The sequence below is a fragment of the Uloborus diversus genome, chromosome 1, assembly GCF_026930045.1.
Source record: "Uloborus diversus isolate 005 chromosome 1, Udiv.v.3.1, whole genome shotgun sequence".
Classification (NCBI taxonomy): domain Eukaryota; kingdom Metazoa; phylum Arthropoda; class Arachnida; order Araneae; family Uloboridae; genus Uloborus; species Uloborus diversus.
This window is the reverse complement of record NC_072731.1, coordinates 49,558,279-49,581,767: the sequence shown is the minus strand read 5'-3', so window position 1 is coordinate 49,581,767 and position 23,489 is coordinate 49,558,279. Positions and strand designations below refer to the sequence as shown.

The window sequence follows — 23,489 nt, the reverse complement described above, 5'->3', positions numbered from 1 at the left end:
CGATAACAATTTGTAATGTCATATTGAATTTTCTAGCATTAATTGTTATTCTTGTCAGGCCACAATTATTATTTAGTTTTATCAAGAATTGATAAATATCGAATTCAACATCGTGGAAATAGCTGCTTAGAACTACGAACTACGTAGTTTGCATTGATCTTTGACGTTTAGTAATGCTTCTTGAATTCTCATTTCTTTCTACGTGGGCCAGAATATCCACAAGATTTTGAAAATTAATTTAAAAAGAATAAAGTGAAAAAATCATACGTACGAACAAAAATCACAACACTTTTAGCATTTTCTTCGTTACCATATGCGTTTGTTTTAGTTTTTAAGTCCGCCATTAGACAGTGACTTCAGTGCCCCCTATAGTTCCTTGGAGTTGCGAATTGTGAAATACTTGAAGAATATTGTAACAATTAATATTTTAAAGCCACAGGAAAAATTCCAAAGCACAGATAAATGCGCATTGAGAATTTTACACTCATACGTAGGTTTACGTCTTTCATTCTGCTTTTAGCAAATTACACTTATCCGTCTAAGTTCTTTGCCTTCTTTTTCAGCGTATCATTTTAGAAAGTAACTACTGTATGAAGAACTCCAACAAAAATAATTTATGGTTGTTTCAATGTGACCCAAAAGATCCATAGAGGGATCAGTCATAAATTAAGATATTTCCTTCTCGGAAAGATAAAACGTGTTCACCATGGCTGCCAAATGAACATAAAAGTAAAACCCCTTGCTAGAATATCTCCCCTCCAATCCCATTATAAATGGAACCGAAACTAGAAAGAGCCACTTCAAAATGATTATACATTTCCCTTCTCACTTGCGAGCACATGTTTATATTTTCTTTCACGAAATCCAATAAATCACAAACACTTGATAGACCCCATTCTGACGTCAGACAGAGAAATACTAATGCAGGAGAGCATTCATTTAAACGGAACATGGATAAGTAACGCCATCTAATAGTAAACATTTCGTTCAAAATCCAAAACGCAGAAAAGCGTGGTTAGGTCTCCTGCGTACTACTTACTGTAACGCACAGATGCATTTTTCCGTCTCTGAAGAACCACCTAGCGCTGACGCAAAGATGCGTCGTTCGTCCCGAACGGGTTAATAACAATTCATATTAGTATAAAACAAGGCAACACGTGGTTTAAGCCAAAACAGTAGTAATTAAGTGAGCTAGACTTGTATATGGCTTCACAAAAACTGGGAATAAAAATGAGCTAGGTGCATTTTCAAAACCAAATAGAGCGTGCAAAAGTAATTTTGAAAAGCGGAGTCCTAAAAATGTAAGACTATTTGTGTCCGATGTAAATAAATTAAAATGTTATTTGTAATTGGAACAATCTTTTCCTTGATGTGTGTCCTAATTTCAGAAAACTTTCTGTTGAAGATAGAGTTGAAACTGGAAAAACATAAATTGGGTTTCGAATGTTTTTTACCTTCCTGTAATGTTAAGAAATGCAACACAAAAAATTGCTTACAAAAGACCTCATCCTAATTTAATTCATTTTACTACAGAAAACAATCCTTCCGATTATAAAAATAAAGACATAAATAATGGTTCTGGCTATACTCAAATGCCAACAGAGGATCAAAATACAAGGTCATCAATTAGAGCAGACGCAAAGAATCCTTTTCCCCCACTCCCAATTTACCGATTCTAATGTAAATGTAAGTTTGATTTCTGCTACAAGTGTCATAAACAATAGGAAAAGTAAAACCATTCTTTTAAGCACTGCCATATGCTTGATTAGAGATGCTAAGAATGTTTTGCAATCATCAGGTGTTTTATTAGATCCTGGATGGATGTCTTCGCTGGTGACTAAGCAATGCACCAAAAATTAAATTTAAAATTTGAAGGGAGAAAAAACAGATGTATTAGTATCCTGTTTAAATAATGACTCAATGACAGTGCACAGTTCCGTTAATGCAGGAATTCAGAACAAAGATGGAAGTTTAAAAAAAGGAATAAATATGCTACTTCTTGAAAAAATAATAGATTTACCGTTATATTACATATTTATCCGTACCAGAACTCCTTTTAAATATTTGGAAGTTGAGGGTCAAATTTCAAATAATATTGAGAAAACTGATAATTTCATGATTCCTCAAAAGAGTTGATTTTCTTCGTTTTGTGAATTTATTTTATCAATTATTGAGGCCAAGTCAGACTTATTCTCCTAAAACTCTTTTTTCAAAATGTAGTGTTTGTCTATGTGGTTAGTGGATCAATAACTGAGGCGAGTGATTCAAAAGTTTACTGCGGAGTTATTATTAAGGATGATCTTAATTTTACAATGAGAAAAATTTGGGAATTACAGGGTGTTAAGGTTATGAGTTATAAAACTAAGAAGGTTAAAATTGCGGAAGAACATTTTCAGAAAACACATTTTAAAGATAATACTGGGAAATATATAGTTAAAATTCCTCTGAGTCAGGATCCTGAAAGTTTGGGTGAATCAATGAAAATAGCTATAAAGAGGTTAAATTTGTTATGGGCCAGATTGTTCAGAGATACAATCAAACCTTGTTGACACAGACTCGATGGGGACGCAAAATATTTCGTCTTAACCGATTTGGACGTTTGCCTGATTTTGTGTAAGCAGACAAGTTTTTTGTTTTTGTTTCTTGGAAAATATAGGAACCAAAGTACCTTTGTACAAAAATTTACATCCAATCATTAAAATTTATATTTTAAGTAAGAAACTTGAGTAATTTGAAACAGACAATGACTATTTGGACCATTTCTCTATGAGGGTGCATTTTCAAACATCTGATTTTTCCTTGATTGCTGGACTGGATTTTCGCACAGTGTTGACGGATCAGAATCACATTATTGCTTTTTGAGTCCGATAAATTAATGAACTATGGAGCTATCATCGGGCCTATCTATGACAGGGTTGTTTGGTTTAAACCATTTTTTTTTCTTAAAACCATGTAGGTTTTTTTTTTTTTTTTTTGAAAAATTTCATTGTTTTCCCCCGAATATTCTCATAAATGTTACATATTATTGCAAAGAGTAAACTCTAATTTATACAAAGTAACTAGAAAAGCTTTATGGATTAGTTACAGACTTAATAAATTAAGAAACTTATATTTTTTAAGATATTGTAAACTTGCTAAATAGTTTTTATTTATTTATTTATTTTTTAATCTATGCAGCTTTCCTATTATAGGTACCGTATATACTCGCGTATAAGTCGAGAAATTTTGTCCAAAAAATGAGATCAAAGGAAGGGGGGTCGACTTATACGCGGGTCAAATTTTCCGAAAAAAAATTTCCGATCAACGAGAGCTGGGAAGCTACGAGAAATGCCGATGTGCGGTTACAGGTAGTTGCTGATAAGTTGATCATTCTTCTTTATTAAGGATCAAATCAGCAATTAACAAATATCATGAAACGTATGAAAATATTTATCGTCAACAGTCACGCCATTCAGACTGAGAGTGCGTTCGACGAGCACGACCGGGAGCGACCGGTTAGTGAATCACGTGACAGCTAATGATCACGTGCTCAAATCAACCAATCAACTGCTTAGAATAGTAACCGCTGCGGTAACCGGTTGATCCTAGAACGCCGCGGTTAGTAACTGGTTACTTACCGGTTTACCGGTGAGGTTCGTCGAACGCAACCTATGATGTCATTGACGATTCTGCAGCCGCCGATGTATACGACGACGCGGTGATGACGGAAGCGGACTTTAATGAACTTTTTTTTTTGCGTCCGACTCGGAATCCGAGTTGGAAGGCTTTTAGAAATGTTTTCCTATTTAATTCCTATTTTATTTGTAAATAAATGTGTTCATTATTTTGAAATTTCTTTGAAAATAATTCGCGATGTTTTTGGAAAGTGTGGGGGTCGACTTATACGCGGGTTTTAGATTTTTTCTGGATTTTTTCTCTGAAAAAGGGGGGGTCGACTTATACGCGAGATCGACCTATACGCGAGTATATACGGTAAATAAAAATACAAAGCAGACTAACTAAGTTTTTCGAAACTTAATCCAAGAATTTTGAAAATCCAAGTATCCAGCTCTTTTATAATTTTTTAATTATCATTATTTTTCAGCCTTTTGCATAGTCGAAAAAGCATATTTCAACCAAAACTTCATATGCTACCTAATTTGCTTGATTACTTCAGATTTAAAGAGATAGTATGTACATTGAAGCAATGGATACTGTAAAAATATCTTAAGTTTGTACTGAGGCCTTTAATAAAATGATTTATTTTTCTTTGATAAAAATAAAGTATTCCTAAATGCATTAAATCAGGAGAAATAATGTCTACAAATACAAATACAAATACAAAAGTGACGACCAGCAACAGGCTCTGGGCCCAGCTAGACTGGTCCTAGTCAATTTACAATCCCCAGTGAAGATCAATGGCCCTCTTAAAACTGTCTACTCCTTTGCTCATTACCACCTCTTCCGGTAAGCTGTTCCAAGGTTCCACTACCCTGCTAAAATAATAATTTTTCCTAATATCCATGTTAGCCTGTGATTTAAATAGCTTAAAACAATGACCCCTTGTCCTGTTTTCAGTGCTAAACTTTAGCCCCGTAACATCTTTCGTTTTAATAAATTTAAACAGCTGAATCATGTCCCCTCGGTCTCTTCTTTGCTCAAGACTGTACATTTTTAGCCTTCTAAGCCTGGAATCATAATCTAAGTGGGAAAGTCCACTTATTAGCCTTGTAGCCCGCCTTTGAACCCTTTCCAATACATTAATGTCTTTCTTAAGATAAGGAGACCAAAACTGAACAGCATACTCCAAATGGGGTCTTACCAAACTTCTATATAAGGGCAGAAGAACTTCTTTAGATTTATTTGAAATAGATCTATTGATAAACCTAAGCATCTTATTGGCTTTGTTGCTAGCAATGCTGCACTGTTGGCTAAACTTTAAATCCTGACTTATTAGGACCCCCAGATCAGTAACTTTGTCTGCCTGACTAATGACTGAACCTTACAAATAATAACTTGTACACTTATTTCCATGCCCTAAATGTAGCACTTGACATTTCCCAACATTAACAGCCATACCCCATTTATCAGCCCACTCCGTAATATGATCTAGATCCTCTTGCAGCTGTTTTGCTTGTTCTTCATTATCTACAGCTAACTTTGACATCATCAGCAAAACAATTCATGTTCCCAGAAATATTTTTGTGAATATCGTTCATAAAGACAATGAACAAAACAGGCCCTAACACTGATCCTTGAGGAACCCCGCTTAAGACCTCACTCCAATTAGAATAATTTCCCCTTACAACTACTCTTTGTTTCCTTCCGGTCAGCCAATTTTTTACCCAAATGAAAGTTTTCCCTCCTATTCCTATATCAGCTAATTTGCTAAGTAGAGCAACATGCGGTACCTTATCGAAAGCTTTTTGAAAATCAATGTAAACAACATCTACAGGCTTCTTATTGTCCAAAGCCATGGTAACTTTGTCATAGAATTGTAATAAATTAGTTGCACAAGATTTACCTTTCCTGAAACCGTACTGAAAACTAGGCAATAGATTATTAGTCTCTAGAAAATTTACTATCTTAATTTTCATCAATGTTTCAAAAATTTTGCAAACCACCGAAGTTAGACTCACAGGTCTATAATTTCCCGCACTCCCTTTAGACCCTTTCTTGAAGAGCGGTGTAATGTTAGCCAGCTTCCAGTCCTCTGGCACTGTCCCCGAATTATAAGAAGCATTGAAAATGTTTGCGATTACATCTGCTAATTCCTCTGCACATTCAACTAAAATTTTCGGATAAATATTACAATGGAAAACATAATGATTTTCTTAAAACCTACTTACACTGTTTCTATAATTGTCACTCATACATTAGGTAAATAAACTACATGATTTGTGACATTTTTTAAAAAATTCGTTAAACAAAATATGCGTTGATCTTTTGATTTTTAACGTTCTGTAATGCACATCAGACATATGATTCACTTGTTGATACTGCAAAATACTTTCCATGTTTTAGAATGTGTGATTTTAATTTTGTTATTTTTTTTTTTATAGTAGATAGCTAGGATTATGAGAAAATTAATTTGCAAGAATTTATTCTTGGTTGTTTGTAATTAATAATGATTGAACTATCACAATGAATTATTTCTTTGATGCCCACACTCGTTCCAAGCGCCCCTCTTTTCACTTACTTCATCACAATAAATTATTTCTTTGATTATTTATACCAAGACCCATTTACGTATTGTATTTTTTATAATAGTTAAAGATTTTCAAACAATATTCTCCAATAGAAATCTCTAAGTATGAGGAAATGAAATTACAACAGTTTATTCTTAATTATTTAATTCATTATGAAGAAATTAGGTACAAATATGAATATTAAACATCCTTTGACAATTAATTCATAAAATCTTCATGATTTTCCTAAAATAAAACTGTTTTTCTTACAAAAAGTAATAAAAACCAAAAAAAAACCAGTTTTTTTTTTTTCCGAAAAAAAAAAAGGTTCTTACGTACCAACCCTGATCTATGAATTATTAATTATTTTTCAGCAAGTGTTACAAATAACTAGTTACTAATCCATACAATCTCTTTGACTAAATAATATATTGAATATTTTCAAATTATAAATGAATTCCCAAAAAGTAACAATTTTCAATTTTGAAAATCCCACCCAGAAAACTTTTCTGACTGTGCCATTGTTGTCAAGAAAAAAAAATCTACACAAAACTATAAACAAGTCTCAACCATATATTTTTCCTTTAGTTGAAAATTGTCCCATTTACTGCATTTAAGTCGATTTATATTTTGAAACTTTCATTTGCACACATGCATACGATATAATAAAATTTTGCTCTGCATACATATTAAAAAATTCATTCAAGATTTCAACTTCTATGTAACTAGATTAAAATCAGCTGCATAAACAAGTTATAAAGAGTATATACTTGAATATTCACATTGAATAAATGTTCAATATAAAACATTACTTTGATTTTTTAAATTCTGTTTTTGATATTTTCTCACAAAACACAATTTCTCTAAAAAATATAGTTTTGGACAGCACAGTAAATACCACGGATTTTACCATTGTGTCCAAAAACTTGAAAATCTTGTTTTTCATATATTAATAAACTACATATAATTACCTTTAGTATGAATTGTTATGGAGAAAAAAAATAATGTATCAGGCTACAAATACTGTGGAATCCCCCATAAGAGTCAGCTGGTTTTTCAACAAGAGCATTTTTCAATGCTGCACAGTGTTATTTAGCGAAAGTAACATGACAGAAAATAAGTAATCTATATAGTGGAAAATAAATGGATTCAATACGTTTTGAATGCAGTTTTATGAACAATTTTTTTTTTATTGAAATTGAAACTTTTATGCTCATTAGGCAGCACAATTTAATGAGTATGATTAAATAAAACGTATCACTTTTTCATATAGATTGGATGTTGTTGCGGGAGACAGCCTGCAAGACTTTGCTGCAGGTTTTTGCCACCAATCCCAGAATCACTGTCTACATCTTTGATGTACACAATACTTTTATTTCTTGGATTTGTCTTTATGAATGTAATGCTTGTCCAAAGTATTCAAGAAAGCATGATAAGAGAGGTAAATTAAATTTATTTTGCTCTAAATCTAACATATTGTTGAATAATTTTTAAGTTTTTCTTTCCAATGAATATAATGCTTTGGTTTATCAATAGATCTATTTCAAACAGACCTTCGTAGGTTATTTTGCCTTTATATAGAAGTTCGGAGTATGCCTCATTTGGAGTATGCTGTTCAGTTTTGGTCTCCTTATCTCAAGGATGATATTTCTTTATTAAGAGTTCAAAGAAGGGCTACTAGGCAAGTTAGATAGTGAACTTTCAGATTTAGATTATGACACCAAACTGAAAAGGCTTTTATATGTACAGCCTGGAGCAAAAGAGAGTCAGAGGGAACATGATTCAGTTGTTTAAATTTATAAAAAGCTAGCAGCCTGTTACGACCTTGTTTGGCCAAAAAAAAACCTATCTATCCAAAAAAAAAAAAATTATGCAAGTACTTTTTAATTTAAAATTTAATAATAAACAAATTTTTTTATTTCATTTTTATGATAGTTGAAACAAATTCATTTATTTCATTTCCTGATCAAGAGAGATCGATAGTTAGTATAGAGTAGTTTTAACGTGGTCCCCAGTAAACAATACAATCTTCCCATATATAATGGTGTACCACAAATCGTATAGTTGTACGTTTGCACTTCAGATTTGATAATGGTGATAAGGAATTTTCATTCGAAATTGTGATCACTTAAATTGGAAAAATAATTATGCAGGGACAATGAGGATGCAAGGAAAATGATCCAACTGATATGCTGCTGGTGATGTAAGACCAATAATCTCAATCATAATATTCCATAGTTATTTCAATTGGAGTTCAATTCCATTGCATTGATTATTCAAATTAAAGTTGCGCAATAAAATTTATTTGGCTGTCGCCTTTAAATTTAATAGTATGAAGAGAAGTCCTGAGGAGTTAAGGGAGTTAAGAAATTCATTTACATGATGAAAAGCATAGTTGGCAAAGACCATCGTCCTCTTGCACATCCATGTGTAATTTTTTTGATAAAGAGTCTTGGTTTCCCGATAAACATTCAGGATCAAATCATTTAAGAGAATTTCCCAATTCATCTATTTTTACAAGATATCCTGTTCCATGTGTTTACCGGTTACTTTCTTGCAGTAAAAGTTTCTAGTAATGCTTACAACCATCTCTTAAACGGGCTCTTTTAGTTTTTAAGATACAGGCAATGTAAAAAGCTCATAAGAGGAGACGACTTAAATCAGGTTGAAGTATATCTACACGCATTTCTCTAGGGCACCACATGAAAAGTTTGATAAAAGACACCGTTAAATAGAAAGGTGACGCCTTTCACAATTTAGTCTGAACCTTTTTGGTTTTTTAGGGTTCTATCTATGCTTGCTATAGCCAAACGGTGGCTCATCAAATATTTGTCCTACATGAGACATCCTCTTAAAGAAGTTCTGATGATTGCCCTTTTTTGTTTTTATAGAATTGTATTCGTTGATTCTCTTCGGCAATGGCAAACAAAAGTTCCCCCATTGAGTTTCAGCTTCATTGACAAATTTTGTCTTTATTTAAATAAGACTTTCGTTTATACACTGTAAAAAAAAAACAGAAACATTCCTAGCAAATAATACAAATACAAATACAAATGTGACGACCAGCAACAGGCTCTGGGCCCAGCTAGGCTGGTCCTAGTCAATTAATTAGTCCCCAATGAAGATCAATGGCCCTCTTAAAGCTATCCACCCCCTTGCTCATTACCGTCTCTTCCAGTAAGCTATTCCAAGTGCCCACGACCCTGCTAAAGTAGTAGTTTTTCCTGATTTCCAAGTTAGCCTGAGATTTAAATAGCTTAAAACAATGACCCCTTGTCCTGCTTTCCCCGCAAAAATTTAATCCATTTACATCTTTCATTTTGATAAATTTAAATAACTGAATCATATCCCCTCTGACTCTCCTTTGATCCAGGCTATACATGTTAAGCCTATTAAGTCTGGTGTCATAATCTAAATCTGAGAGTCCTCTTACTAATTTAGTTACCCTTCTTTGAACCCTTTCCAATACAAAAATATCTTTCTTCAGATAAGGCGACCAAAACTGAACAGCGTACTCCAAATGAGGTCTTACTAAACTCCTATATAAAGGCAGAAGAACTTTCTTAGATTTGTTTGAAATAGATCTATTGATAAACCCAAGCATTTTGTTGGCTTTGTTACTAGCAATACTGCACTGTTGACTAAACTTGAAGTCCTGATTTATTAAGATACCCAGATCCATAACATTTTCTGCATGATTTATGACTGAACTCTGTAAATGATATCTCATACGCTTATTTCCATGACCTAAGTGTAGCACTTGACATTTCCCTACATTAACTACCATACCCCATTTATCTGCCCACTTCGTAATATGATCTAAATCCTCTTGAAGCTGATTTACTTGTTCTTCATTTTCGACAATCCCCATGACTTTTACATCATCAGCAAAACAATTCATGCTTCCAGAAATATTTTCATTGATGTCATTCATAAATACAATGAACAAAAGAGGCCCTAAAACTGATCCCTGAGGAACCCCACTTAAAACATCACTCCAATTAGAATGATTTCCTCTTACAACTGCTCTTTGCTTCCTACCAGTGAGCCAATTTCTAACCCAAAGTAAAGTTTTTCCTCCTATTCCTATGTCAGCTAACTTGCTGAGAAGAGCAACATGCAGTACCTTGTCAAAAGCTTTTTGAAAATCAATATAAACAACAAGTTGATGTGCCCAATTTCTGCAAGGAACATATCTTGCAGAAAAAAAAATGTTTTCTGCTAAAATTCAGAAACCTTCCTTAAATTATCCTGGATTATTTCTAAAGAATTCCGTAACCTTCCCGGTTAAAGCCAGTCATGTTATCTGGAATCTTAAGTAGGTTTAATATAATAGCTTCACTAGAAAAGCTCCAAAAGCTTTTTTACAATCATGGCTACAGCTACATTGAAAGCAAATACCATGAATCTAACTCTCTTGCAGAGCTAGTCCTATTTGCTCTTATTAGGAGCTTAGTCATTCTGGACTAGCCGTAATCAAACTGATGCCGATACACTTATTAAATACGTTCAATTAACTTTCATACTGGTAGCTAAAAATATTTTTCACAACAGTGAGAAGTATGCATTTGTAAAGCTTGTAGAAATTCAGGAAGCTTTTTGAGAAAGATACTTGATTTTTCTCAGGAAGAGAATAAAATCTTGTGAAATCCCGAAGCGTTCCACGGAAATAATCAGTAATGCTTCGGATTTTTTTTAAACAGTGTGTCATTTAACATTGAACGACAATCATAGTATTGCTGCTCATGTTTTCCTTGCGATACGTCCTCACAGAGATCTTTTTGAAATGTTTGCCATATAGCAATAGGATCTAAAAGTTGACATAGTTACAAACAATTCTTTGAGTTTAGGAGCGAAGTAAGAAGGTTACATGTATCAAATAAGGTTAGTTTCCGCGTTTTGCCGCGTTCTGTACTTGTTGCTTGATAGGTTAGCAGGACATTTAACTGTCAAAAGACTTTAGAAATATGTTGGGTGACGAAAATGTTTGAAATGAATTCTTACGTGACAAAATTCCGATTGGCTAATAAGATAAATATTGTAATTCGACTAAAAGTTGAGTCTTTCTCAATCCTGGGATAACTTTCAACCCCTTGTACTTGTTTTCTTCAGAAAACTTGCCTTTTTTACATGACTCTATGCTTTTTTTTGTTTTTGGCAGTTTCTTCCTGATGTTACATGTGTGAGCTATATGTTAAAAATAGTTTTGTGCATTTAAAAAAGTATTTTTTATTTATTTAATGGTTTTTTTAATTTTTAAACAAAAATGCTAAGTAGCACCATTGCATTATTTGCTATAACTGCTGATCCCATCATGTCCCCACTCTGAAATTTTTAGGATGTATTTATTAAAACATATTAAAAAACATATATTTTTTTTCAAAATTTTTAAAAGGCACTAACTTAAAAAAAAATTAAATTTTAAAATTTAAAAAAATATTAAAAATTCAAGAGAAATATGCTCAAATTAAATCGCATGCAATTCTCTTTAAAATGAGCTGTTAACCAACGGGATTGACCCCATAGAACTAAAATTGTAGCATTGTAGCATGAGTAAAAAAAAAGTGAGTTTTTACACATTAAAAAAATTAATAACTCATTAACCAAAAAACATAGGTATTTTTTAAAAAGTAGATCTGAATTTAGAATGTCAAACAGTATAATCTCTGAAATTTTCATGAAAATCTGAAATGGTAAATTTGAAAATAATGTTTTTTTTTGGTTGATTTGACATGGAATGACCCTCTAATTATTTGTATACTTATGTTTTCAGAACAACTATTGCTTTAATCTGTTGTCTATTAGGTCTTGTTTTTACAATATAACTGGCGTTTGTTCTTTAATGTGTTTAATTAGACATAAAGTATGGCTTAATCTTTTTTTTTTTTCAAACACTAACTTCTTTGAGTGACCTTTAACAGTTGACAAAAAGCCAATCTGCAAGAGTTATGTTTGAAAAACCAAATGAAAGTTTTTTTTGTTGCACTCAGAAACCTTCCCAGTATTTGACTTTCAGTGATTTTTCTCCTCATAGTTGCCTTGAAAATTCAAGAGATTTCTCTATATAAACATCATACTTGTCCTGATATCGGTTCTCTTATAACTTTATTCCTTATACTTTGCTAGTATATGCAAAATAATCAGAAAAACTGTCTAAATCGTTATGTGAGTAACCATTCACATTATATCTAAAGCGTCTGCAATTATCAAGAATGCTTTGTGTATTTTAGTTTCCTGGCCTTCAAAACCCTATTTATGCCCTACCTTTTTTAATTTCATTTTTTAAATTATATAGTTACTAAAATGTGGGCAAAATGAGCTTAAATGGAAACTGGACTGGCCACTAGAGGGCGCCTGTGATGCAGGGAGTGTTATTGCTGCTAATTTGATAAGTGTTTTCTTACTATAATTTTTCATTATTACTGACTAGTTTTAGGTTTTTTTACTTCACTTTATCATGTAATTTAGTTTTATTGTGTTTTGGGGGCTCATTTTAGCTGTTATTGTATTCTTCAAGTGTTTTTGCATTTTTTGGAGCTAAGCCTAACATGTGGTGATCTCCTGGTTTTTGATCTTGTGTGCTTTATTGGGTGTAGCAACTCTGTTTATTTACTGCTGTTTTTAGTATTTATTCTGTGTTTTTTTGCATTTTTATCTTTCTGTTTTGCCTTTTGGAACATATTCACCGAGTAGAAATGGGTGTTATATGCATTATGAAAGAGGTAAAGAGTGGGAAGGGGGACAGGTGGATCTCTTGTGATTTATGTCATATGTTCTGCCTGTATAAGGGGGAAAATGAGTCTGTTTTTGAGGAGGATTATATTTGCACTAAATGTGCTGAACTCTCAGACTTAAGACTTAAGATGCTAGTTTTGGAAGCCCAGTTAGCATTAGGGTGTAGGCCAGTTGTAGAGGGTATAAATGTTCCAGAGATTCAGGGGGAAGTTTCAAATGAGGAGTTAGATTGGGAAACTAAGGGTGTAATTTTGGGGGACTCTATGGTAAGGGAGGTGGGTAACACAGTTGGGAGAGTAAAGCGTAAGGTGGCTAGGTGTTGTTTACCAGGGGCTCGGGTAAAAGACGTTAATATGGTTGCTGAAAAGAAGGGAGTATTGAATAAGGAGGACATGGTTACTTTGTGGGTGGGAACAAATGATGTAGGCCACAGTAAAAATGAGGAGTTTTCTAGGGAATGGGAATCCCTGTTGGATAAAGCAACCAGCTTTTCGACGAATGTCCAAGTGGTTGGTTTGCTTCCCTGGTATGGAGTGCATAGGAGCTGGCTAAATCAACGTGCGAGGTGTATGAACTTGCTACTGAAGTCAATTTGCGAAAAGCGCAGTATCAGGTTCATTGATGTATGGAGTCATTGTAAACGGGATTGGATTGCTAGGGATGGCCTGCATCTGAGCTCTACAGGGGTCAAAATGGTTAGTGGATTAATTTTAAGGGCTTCGGAGTCAAAAAACTAAGTTGGAATGGGGGGCATGGTTCAAGCATCAGGTATCGAGAGAATGAAATTTTTTTGGGTATTGCTAGAAATGGAAATAAAGTGACGAACAAGAGTAGTAATGTTAACAATTGTAATTTAGGAAATTTCAGGGTGTTAAATAAAAGCAACTTAGGCATGCTTAAAGTTTTCTATACCAATGCTCGCAGTATTAGGAACAAGATGGATGAATTGAAAAGCATAGTTATGGATGAGAAGTTGGATGTTATTGGAATTACAGAGACATGGGCTACCGAATCTGATGCAGAGTTATTACATATTGCTGGGTATAATTTGTTCAGACAGGATAGAGTAGGTAAAAGAGGTGGTGGGGTTTTATTTTATGTTAGAGACAATTTTATTTGCAATGAATTGGTCATAAATGATAAGCCTACTGATATTGATATGGTTTGGCTGGAGTTGATGAGCAGTAAGGGCAAAAAGCTACGCTTTGGAAACATTTATAGGCCACCTAATTCAAACCGGACAAGATGAACAGATGTATCGTATTATTAGTGACATGTCCAGTAAGGGATCCGTTATCATAATGGGGGATTTCAATTTTCCGGGTATTGATTGGAATAATTTTTATCCTGGTAATGGCAAAGAAGAGGAATTTTTAAAAGTAATTGGTGACTGTTTCTTAGATCAAGTTCTAACTCAGGGAACTCGAGAGGAGGCAATTTTGGATCTAGTTTTTTGTGACATAGGTAGTTTTGTTCAGGGGTTGAGTGTAGGGGAGCATATTGGAGATAGTGATCATAACAGCATTAGGTTCCGGGTTAAATTTGAAGTGTGCAAAGATGATAATTTTAGGTTTGTGCCCAATTTCAGAAACACTGATTTTGTTGCACTTAGGCAGAGCTTGAAAGAGGTTTTTTCGTCAGGGTTGGAAAATAGCGACGTAGATCAGCAGTGGACGGAATTTAAGGATAAACTTGCTAAAACCGTTGGGGACTATGTTCCATTTAGGAGAAAAGGTGTTAATACCAAAATTTGGCCCATGTGGTTCTCCAGGGAGACTAAAGAAGCTCTTAATTATAAGCAAGCCACTTTTCGTAAGTTTAAAGAAACTGGTCAGAGTGCGGAGAGGCTCCAGTATGGTAAGGCAAGGCGAAATTTTAAGTATTTGGTACGGATTCAGAAAAGGGAATTGGAGCAAAGGCTGGCAGATGACATTGATGGGAACCCTAAGAGGTTTTTTGCTTATGCTAATTCTGGGAAAGCTCGAAACAGTCAAATTGGGCCTTTGGTTGATGAGTATGGAAATTTAATCCAAAACGATAAGGATATTGCAAATGTTCTGAATAACTTTTTTTCCAGTGTGTTTAACGATAACTGTATCTGGCTAACTTGGAAATCAGGAAAAACTACTACTTTAGCAGGGTCGTGGGCACTTGGAATAGCTTACCGGAAGAGGCGGCAATGAGCAAGGGAGTGGATAGCTTTAAGAGGGCCATTGATCTTCATTGGGGACTAATTAATTGACTAGGACCAGCCTAGCTGGGCCCAGAGCCTGTTGCTGGTCGTCACATTTGTATTTGTATTAATACTAACTATTAATCAATACTCTGCCAATACAGTAAGTACGCCAATAAAATCAATTTTGGTCCCAAAACAACACTAATAAAGAAAAATACTAAAACAAATATTTAATAAAGAGAAAAATGCATAGGAGTTATTGATTCAAAATAAACCTTAATTTAGCGGGGAATTCAACTGAAACGCGTTCGATCGAATCAGGAACGGTCGAAATTCTCCTTCGAATTCGAACGTTTTCGGAATCGTTCGAATTTTGCACTTCAACTTGCTTTTTGACGTTCGATCGAAACGCGTAGGGTTGCAATCGAATGTTTTCCTCGCTCGACGTTTCGTCATATGGCCGGAAGTTTGAGGCAGCCAATCACAAAATTGAATGAGGGAATGAAGTTACCTGTAACTGCAGCTGTTGTCCTTGTTTACGTTTGTCATGTCATTCTCGTTTCGTGTGTTTATTTTTCCGGATATCTGCAAGTTATCTTTTAGTGATAAATACAAATCTGAAAAAAGACACACACACATTTTTTTTTTCTAGAAAGCTACCGAAACTTTATAACCATAACCATTTATTTGTGTGGTTCTTTTTCTTTTTAGAATAAAAAATATTTTTTTAATTTCATGAAGTTAAAATATATTGTAATTTTAAATTTTCATGGTTCATTGTAAATCGCAAAAAAATATATTGATCTTACTTTTTCCATGTAACTTGAATCACAAACAATTGTTGCTTTTATTGGTTTTTAGTTATAATAATAGCTTAGCTCAATACATTTTGCTTTAAGTTGAATTTTTAGAAGTATATTGAAGGGGGGGGGGTAACCGCAGCTCAGATGCAATTTTATTTTCACAAAGCACAATTTGTCAACGGAAAATCATGGACTTGAAAACTCTGAATATTACAGATACCCTGTACATCAACTTTGAAACAAAAAATCTTTTCAATCATATTTTGATTGTTCAGTGGTGTATTACATCCATTAAAAGCAACAGCATAGTTGAAATATTGAAATTTAATGAATAGTTATTAATTGCAAATTATTGATTTATTTTTACACTTATGATATGTATGTTTTCTGTATAAAAGTAACCTTTTAAATAATTAGAACTTCATTTTATCATTGGATTTAATATTTTTACGAAACAAATTACAGTTAAGTGTTCAGTATTCTGTAGATATTTAATGTTGTTAAATTTCTTTTTACTGATTTATTTTTTTTATAAGAAACATTACTTTAAAAAAAAAAGAGAGAACGTTTGGTTAAGAAAATGACAAAAAATGCAATTTACGAGTAGCAGTATAATTGAAAGAAAGATGCAATCAATAACCAAGTACGGCAAAACAATATAAAAAAATATTTTAACCTTGAAATATTTCCTGCTTTTTTGTAAATAGCATTACAACTTTTTTTTTTTTTGAGCAATCACGATTGCTTTTTGTTCTCACTTGACTGTTTTTGGCGTGCTGTGATTTTATCTTCCCACCGCCTCCCTCTGCCAGCACCACCGTCGAATGGCCTCACGATGCTGCTCCTCCAGCAAAAACCGTCTCCAGGTTGCGTCCATATCCTACACACACACACGCATGCCTACACAACACACACTTACACGCATACCCACACACTCATGCCTGCACACAGACAAATACCCACACACACATGCCTGCACACACGTAAAAAATATGTGATTGCGAAAAACATAATTTGAATTCAAGATGTCAAAATTCAATTTTTTTTTTAATCAATCTTCACAGAAGTTACACTCCTCCCCCTTCCTCCCAAAAAAAAAAGTTCCTGTAATGAGCCATGCAATGTTTCATTAAACAATAACTACCATTAATTTTAAATTTATCAAAATTATATAAACTTATCAATTGTGCATCGTTAACATTGTTTTTAATAAAACAAAACATTTATTACAAGTACAAACTCATTTATTGCAGATTTGTGCTACACAATTTTTAACATTATTTGCTTTCACAAATGCGGAATTATTAGTTTCCTTTGCTGCCATCATCAGTATCTTTGGTACTCATACTTGGAGATCAAATGTAATAATCGTAGGTACAACCTGACCATCTTCCAACAACTCCAATTATTTGCAGTTATTGTCAGAGACCTAAATTACAAAAGAAGGATAAGAGTATCAATGCATTATCAAAAATATGTAACACACAAGACCGTCCACAGAGATTTTGGGTCCCATCACAAAATGAGTTTTCCGCCCTCCCCCCCCTCCCCTTCATATTGTTTACTTCTATATTCCAAGCCTAGTTTTGAAAATATTGGGCCCCTATCGGGCGCGGGTGTCCCTTCCCTCTCCTGTGCACACTCCCGGTAACAAATAAACTTTTTATTGAGTACACTATCAGGAGTCCCGTCATAAACATACACGTCAAAACAAAAAAATTACCTACGGTAGGATACTTGACTAGATTTTTTCTTGGCAACAGGAAAATAAGCTGACAGCAAGCGAAATAAGCAGTTCAAAGCACTGTGTCGAGGTTTGAAGAGATATTACGCGTTTTACTTTAAATACATAGTTAATTTGTCAAACTGCTGCATGTTTTTTTTTTTGCTATAATTTTTTTAATTAATGATTTCAATTTTACAAGCAGCAGTCTGTAGTAAATGTGTTAGAATGGAATGTGCCAGCCAATAACTCAAAAACAATTTTCAATCTCTTCTGAATCGCCAAGTAGGTAGCTATAATTTCTGTAAGTTACCGCCCATTTGCCAGGGCTAAGGCAGAAATACATGAAATACACCGCCAGCTCCGTCATTCCAGCCGAGGACTGCAGTTTTGTGCTTATTAGCACTCAATTTGTTTGGCACTCTTGGCTTCCTTAAGAGGTTTTCCACCTCCAGCTCAGTCCTTCCTATGCCGGGCTGTTGAGTACTAATAAGCACGAAACTGCAGTCCTCGGCTGGAATGACTGAGCTGGCGGTGTATTTCAGGTAGCTATAGTTCGGCCAAACCTAACCTGGCAACGATGCAATACTGAGATAGGATCTGTCTAGCCTTCACAATACTGCCAAGTTAGGTTTGCCCCAACTGTAGTAAGTATAACATTTTATCTGCTAACTCGATTTTTCTACCGAACCTCATTACTTGACTCTGAAGAAAGAAAACAAACTTATCCGTGAAAAATATATATTTCAGAAAGTTATATGAATTAGTTTGAATATATTAATCAATAATTTCAAAAATAGTGTCGTAAAATGAATCATAATAGATATAATCGAGCTGTATCTCGATATAAGGTCACCCTTCCGGACTGTTTGAAACTGATCTTAGAAGTGGGTGACCTTATAAACAATTCATATTCATTTGTCTACAGTTTCTTTTAAGCTTAATATATTCGTATACCTAGTGCTGTACCCAGTATTTAGTATATTGTTGCTCAGAGCAACAGTGAGCTATCTAATTCCAGAAATAACACTACTGTTGCTCTGAGGTGACGATATGCTCACTGGCCCCTAAAATTTAATGGCGCAGTCTGCGCTATGACACCCCTGTTTAAAGTATATGCTCAGTGCTGGCCTGATCAGAAAAACCTCGGACTTGTAACTGGAGGTTTCCGAGTTCGCTGATGGTGACTGGGGCATGTTAAATATGCTGTGGTCACAAAGTCCTCGAAGTGAAATGATACTTCTGATGGTGTGGACCAAGGATTGCTCAATTTCTGGTACAACAAGGTTAATCAAAGAAAAGCCAAATAAAAAGCAGCTTTGAAATTGATCTCCTCAGCATTGGAAATCTCAAAGTAACAGGTCAAGCACCAGTTCTACAAATATATTTGTTCCAACATGTCACATAGGTGACTTAAGAAAAAAAAAATCTAGGTGACAAGTTGTTTTAGAGCAAGACTCTTTCAGAAGATCTTTCAGATTTTTCCTATTAACTCGGATAAATAATTTGTTGGTAGTCTATAATTTTTTTCTGGTTACCAAGGGTTCACAATTTTTGTCGGACTCTGCACATGCACTGTACGTTATATATACTATATTAATTTTACATGCATATGTAACACATCATGTTTTGTACTCACAATTTGATATTCACAGCAAATTTACCTCTTCTGTTCAAGTAGGGAACCCAGTAGGTACTTGCACCTTTGTTTGATCAGTTGCATTCCGTCCGTCATTTTCAAATTTCTTGGGAACTGAAACTTTTGGAAGAATTCCATTCTCCTGCCCCCCTTGGAAGATTCCAGCGTTGAGAAGGTGCAAGTGGACAGCATCTGGAATGTCAAAGAAATTGCTAAGAATAATATGATTCAAAGTTCTCAAAATAATGTACTTTTTAATGAAGAATAATAGTTTTTTATTCATTTTCTTAAAATATATATATATTATACTCATTTATACAAATAACAAGCATTTAAACGCTTGGAAGAGGGGAGGGGGGAGGGAGGAGCAATATACAAAACTGTTGTCTTGAAAACCCAAGTAGTTTAACTGAACCTAGATGCTTCAATTTGTTTATTGAAATCTAATCAGTTACAAGAAGCAAGTTTTTATACACATAGTTGTTTTTCATAAAATTTAAAATAAATTAAAAAAAAAACAGTAGTATTTTCAGTAATAAGCAATATCTTTTAATTAACCTTAGATGTAAGCAGTAAAAGAACTTTCGGAAGTAGATATATTCATTCAATAATTTCATAATTCATTAAATAATTTCATAAAATAATCAAAACTCAATGCTGTCATATGTTACAATTACTTCGTAATTAGAGGAACTTTTATAAAATAGCTTCTTGGCAAACAAATTTTGATTTAATTTTGGAAGCTTGTCACGATGTTATCAAGTTTAAAAAAAAGATGAATGTTCGAACTAGATAAAAACTTAATTTTAAGCAGCAATCATCGTTACAGAAGTCATAAAAGTATTTATTTGTAATAAAAATGTAACACTCACCTGCAAATCAACTGCGGATGCGAATATAGCAAAATATTTGTCATCGGCGATAGCGATTTCTGGCCGCTACACTTTGTACGCCATTGCTGGAAGATAAACAAAAATCAATCGAATCTTCCCAATCGTTCGAATCCAACCACTCGGATGGGTCACGTGGTACAAAACGTTCGAATCGTTTCAGTTGAAGCCGGAGTCGCTGCTTTTGATCGAAACGTTCGATGGAAAAGGGGAAAACGTTCGAAAAATGTTTCAGTTGAATCTGCCCCTTAAACGTTATGATGAAAATTCACGTATTTTGGGTACCTAGAAGTTTTTGGAAAATATTTACTTTAGCTTTTACTCCTAATGAAACTGAATAAGGAAAAACAAAAATCATCAATTATAAATAAAATGCTTACACTCGTGCGATAAGTGGGAAACACAATAACAATATTAAAAATGCAAAAATAGTAATAAGAGTTGCAGGCACATGTTTCAGCATTTTAAGGCGCTGTTTTTTAAAGTAAGCGAGCTTAAAAATTAAATTATGGTTAAAAAGACAGCTATCGTGTGTCACAATGGTGATAAAGCTAACATATTGTATACATAATAAAGTAGAAGAATAATAGGGGGCAAATATGATGTAATGTCATTCAATTTTCATCAGATTTAATGACGTTATATATTTTCCACCTGATGTTGGAAATTCTTGCTATATTTGTATTATGTTGTTTTCTTCCAACACATTTTCCGCTGAATTTTTTGAATGGTGTTTTGAAGTTAATTAAGCTGAAATGAAAAGTTATATCAGATTTTGGAGAAACGGAATGTTCTGAAACCAGGGTTGGCCGAATTGGACCCAGTGTTTTTTTTTTTTTTTGAAAAAACCCATTTAAAAAACCCATTATTTAGCCCACTTTTGGATTTTTTTAAATTTTCTGAGAAGTTTAAAAAAAAATAATTAATTTAAATACTTTCACAATTTAAACTTCTTTTTTATTTGTTCTTCACCACAGACAATGAACATAAAAAATGAATTTTGAACTTTAATAGTATTTCTTAACTCTTAACGGCATCAAAAAAAAAAAAAAAAAATCTTCAAAGATTTTAAATAAATGTATTTAACTTTTTTCTTTAACTGGTCAATAAATAACTCAAATTATCTTGACCAAGTCCTGTCGCGTTTGATTTTCTCAATATTTGCAGATTGTACAGAGGAAACGAATCTAGTTAAAAGGCTTTCATGTGAATTATTTTCTGCTAACCAACAAATCACAAATCTCAAATAAACACAAGGTATTTTTTTTAGAAATAAACAGATTTTTCAAACGGTCAACAGAAAACAGAACAAGTACAGTAATTTCATTATCTTACGAAAAAGTTAAATATTTCTATTCGTTTTCGAAAAAAAAGGGGAGATTGTTTTTAACTGCAATTTGCATTACGTTATGTCTCCGGTATATCTCCAGATATTTTCCTCTGAAATTCTTAAAAGTTAAACCAGAGCCGAATGGTATTAATTTTTCTGTTGAATGAATTGAAAACAAAGGTTTTTAAGTGTAGCTAAACATTCCTTTGTTTCTTTTTTTCAAATACTATGCCACTTGAAGGAGTTTCAAAGAAGTACTTCCTGGAATGATGGCGGATTATCCAGGTACTGCCCCTGTCTCCTGGTAGAATCCCACCTATTATCTTTCTTTTATCTTGGAAATTCTTTTATTTTCATGGGCTTCATTCACAGTTGGACATCATGTGTATGGCCGCATGTTCCCCTAATTCTTAGGAAATGCTTTTCAAGATTTTTCACTTTAGGTGTAGCAATCATTTGCTCTTTTCATACTCCCTGCATAATTGTTCTGTGCATTTTAGCTGGCAACGCAAGGAGTTGCTCCAATAATTCTTAAAATTATCAAATGGTGCCAAAACACCATTAAATGGCACTGTGTAAATTGATTGACGAACTTTGTTTTTTACGGGAGGTTTTTTCAGTATGTAATTTCTTTCAACCTTTCCTTTTTTTTCTTGTAGAGATTATTTTTTTTATTTAAAAATAATATTACTATGTTATGTTATGATCAGAGCAATGTCAAGGGAAACCAAACCAAGTTGTGAAATTCTAAAAAGATTTTTAAAAATTACAGTAATATTTGAATTTTTATCTAACTGGTGGCTATTGTCATTTTAGTTACTATGATTTTAAAATTTATGAGATGTAGGTTGAAGAAATCATAGTTTGAATTGTTCGAAAATTCATTAGATTATTTTAGTTAGTCAAGTGTATTATACAAATTCAAGTAATATGAATACAATAGTGATGTTTTGTAATTTTGACTGTCAGGGTTAGTAAAAAACATAATGACAAGTCTCGATCTTTTCAGTTTTCATATTTCGACGAAACTTGTGAAGTAGCAGAAGAGAAGAAATTTGGAGAATGTTCATATATTGTTGGTATTACAATGGTTTTGAGGATATGTTTAGCCTTGTCTTCATTTCATTTCATATTAGCAGTTCTAACCGTCAAGGTAGCTAATAGTTCAAGCTGGAGAGGTAGTGTACATAACGGGTAAGCTAAAATGATACGTTTACTACCTTTTATCTGCAATTTTCATTTGTGTTCATATAAATTTTTTCAATAAATTCAGGTTATGGATCGATGGAGAAGCATTAACGTAACAACAGTTAAATTATTTTATTTGGTTGGTGGTCAATGCAGGTAGGGGGTAGTTACAAAGGAAAAAAAAAACCAAAATACCCAATATAAATCAGGAATAAGTATAAGAGTTGGTGTAGGAAAGGAGTTTTCTCAGGCTATCCTGAAAATTATCACTTGAATAAGGTTAACAGTCCTTAAAAAATGTCGACATTTCCTTTAAAAATTTGAATTCCTCTCAGATTGTGCCTTAAGATGTGAGGCCTTTCTCAGTTGTTATATTGCTCCCTGACAGAGGAAGAAGTAAAAGTCACATCAGAAATGCATGTCCTTCTTGAGCAAGTAAGAATTATAGCTAAAACAGTTGTTAAAGTGAAAATAATTTTAAAAAATGGCATTATCAAAACCTAAAAATTCTCACTCAAGCTCAGTTTCTAAAAATCCTCATTAGAGTGGGAACTACTCCCTAGAAATTCTAATCAGAAGTTTGACAAAAATTCCTAAATAGTGGCAACAGTCTCATTTAAAATTTGAACCACAGTAAGGACAAGTCTCTAAAAATTCTCATTTGATGAAGGCATAAAACTCTAGGTTGTAAAAATAAGTAAATAAATAATTTAAAAAATCCTTTAGATTTTTACAAGAATAATAATTGGTAAAAATAGCTGAATTTTACTCTAAAACTAGAACTTTTATCCTGAAACTTATTATCACAAAATTCACTAAGCGACAAAGTTCAATTAGT

General features: G+C 33.4%; 1 protein-coding gene across 1 annotated transcript in view; it reads left to right on the top strand.

Annotated features, from left to right (window-relative positions):
* The window catches only part of LOC129220637 (serine incorporator 5-like), an 87,194-nt gene that overhangs the window by 35,456 nt on the left and 28,249 nt on the right, over positions 1 to 23,489 (top strand). Inside the window, exons 2-3 of the mRNA XM_054855101.1 lie at positions 7,441 to 7,608; positions 22,473 to 22,657. Of these exons, the coding sequence (XP_054711076.1) occupies positions 7,525 to 7,608; positions 22,473 to 22,657 (269 nt within the window). The 5' untranslated portion in view covers positions 7,441 to 7,524. The remainder of the gene's footprint in view (positions 1 to 7,440; positions 7,609 to 22,472; positions 22,658 to 23,489) is intronic.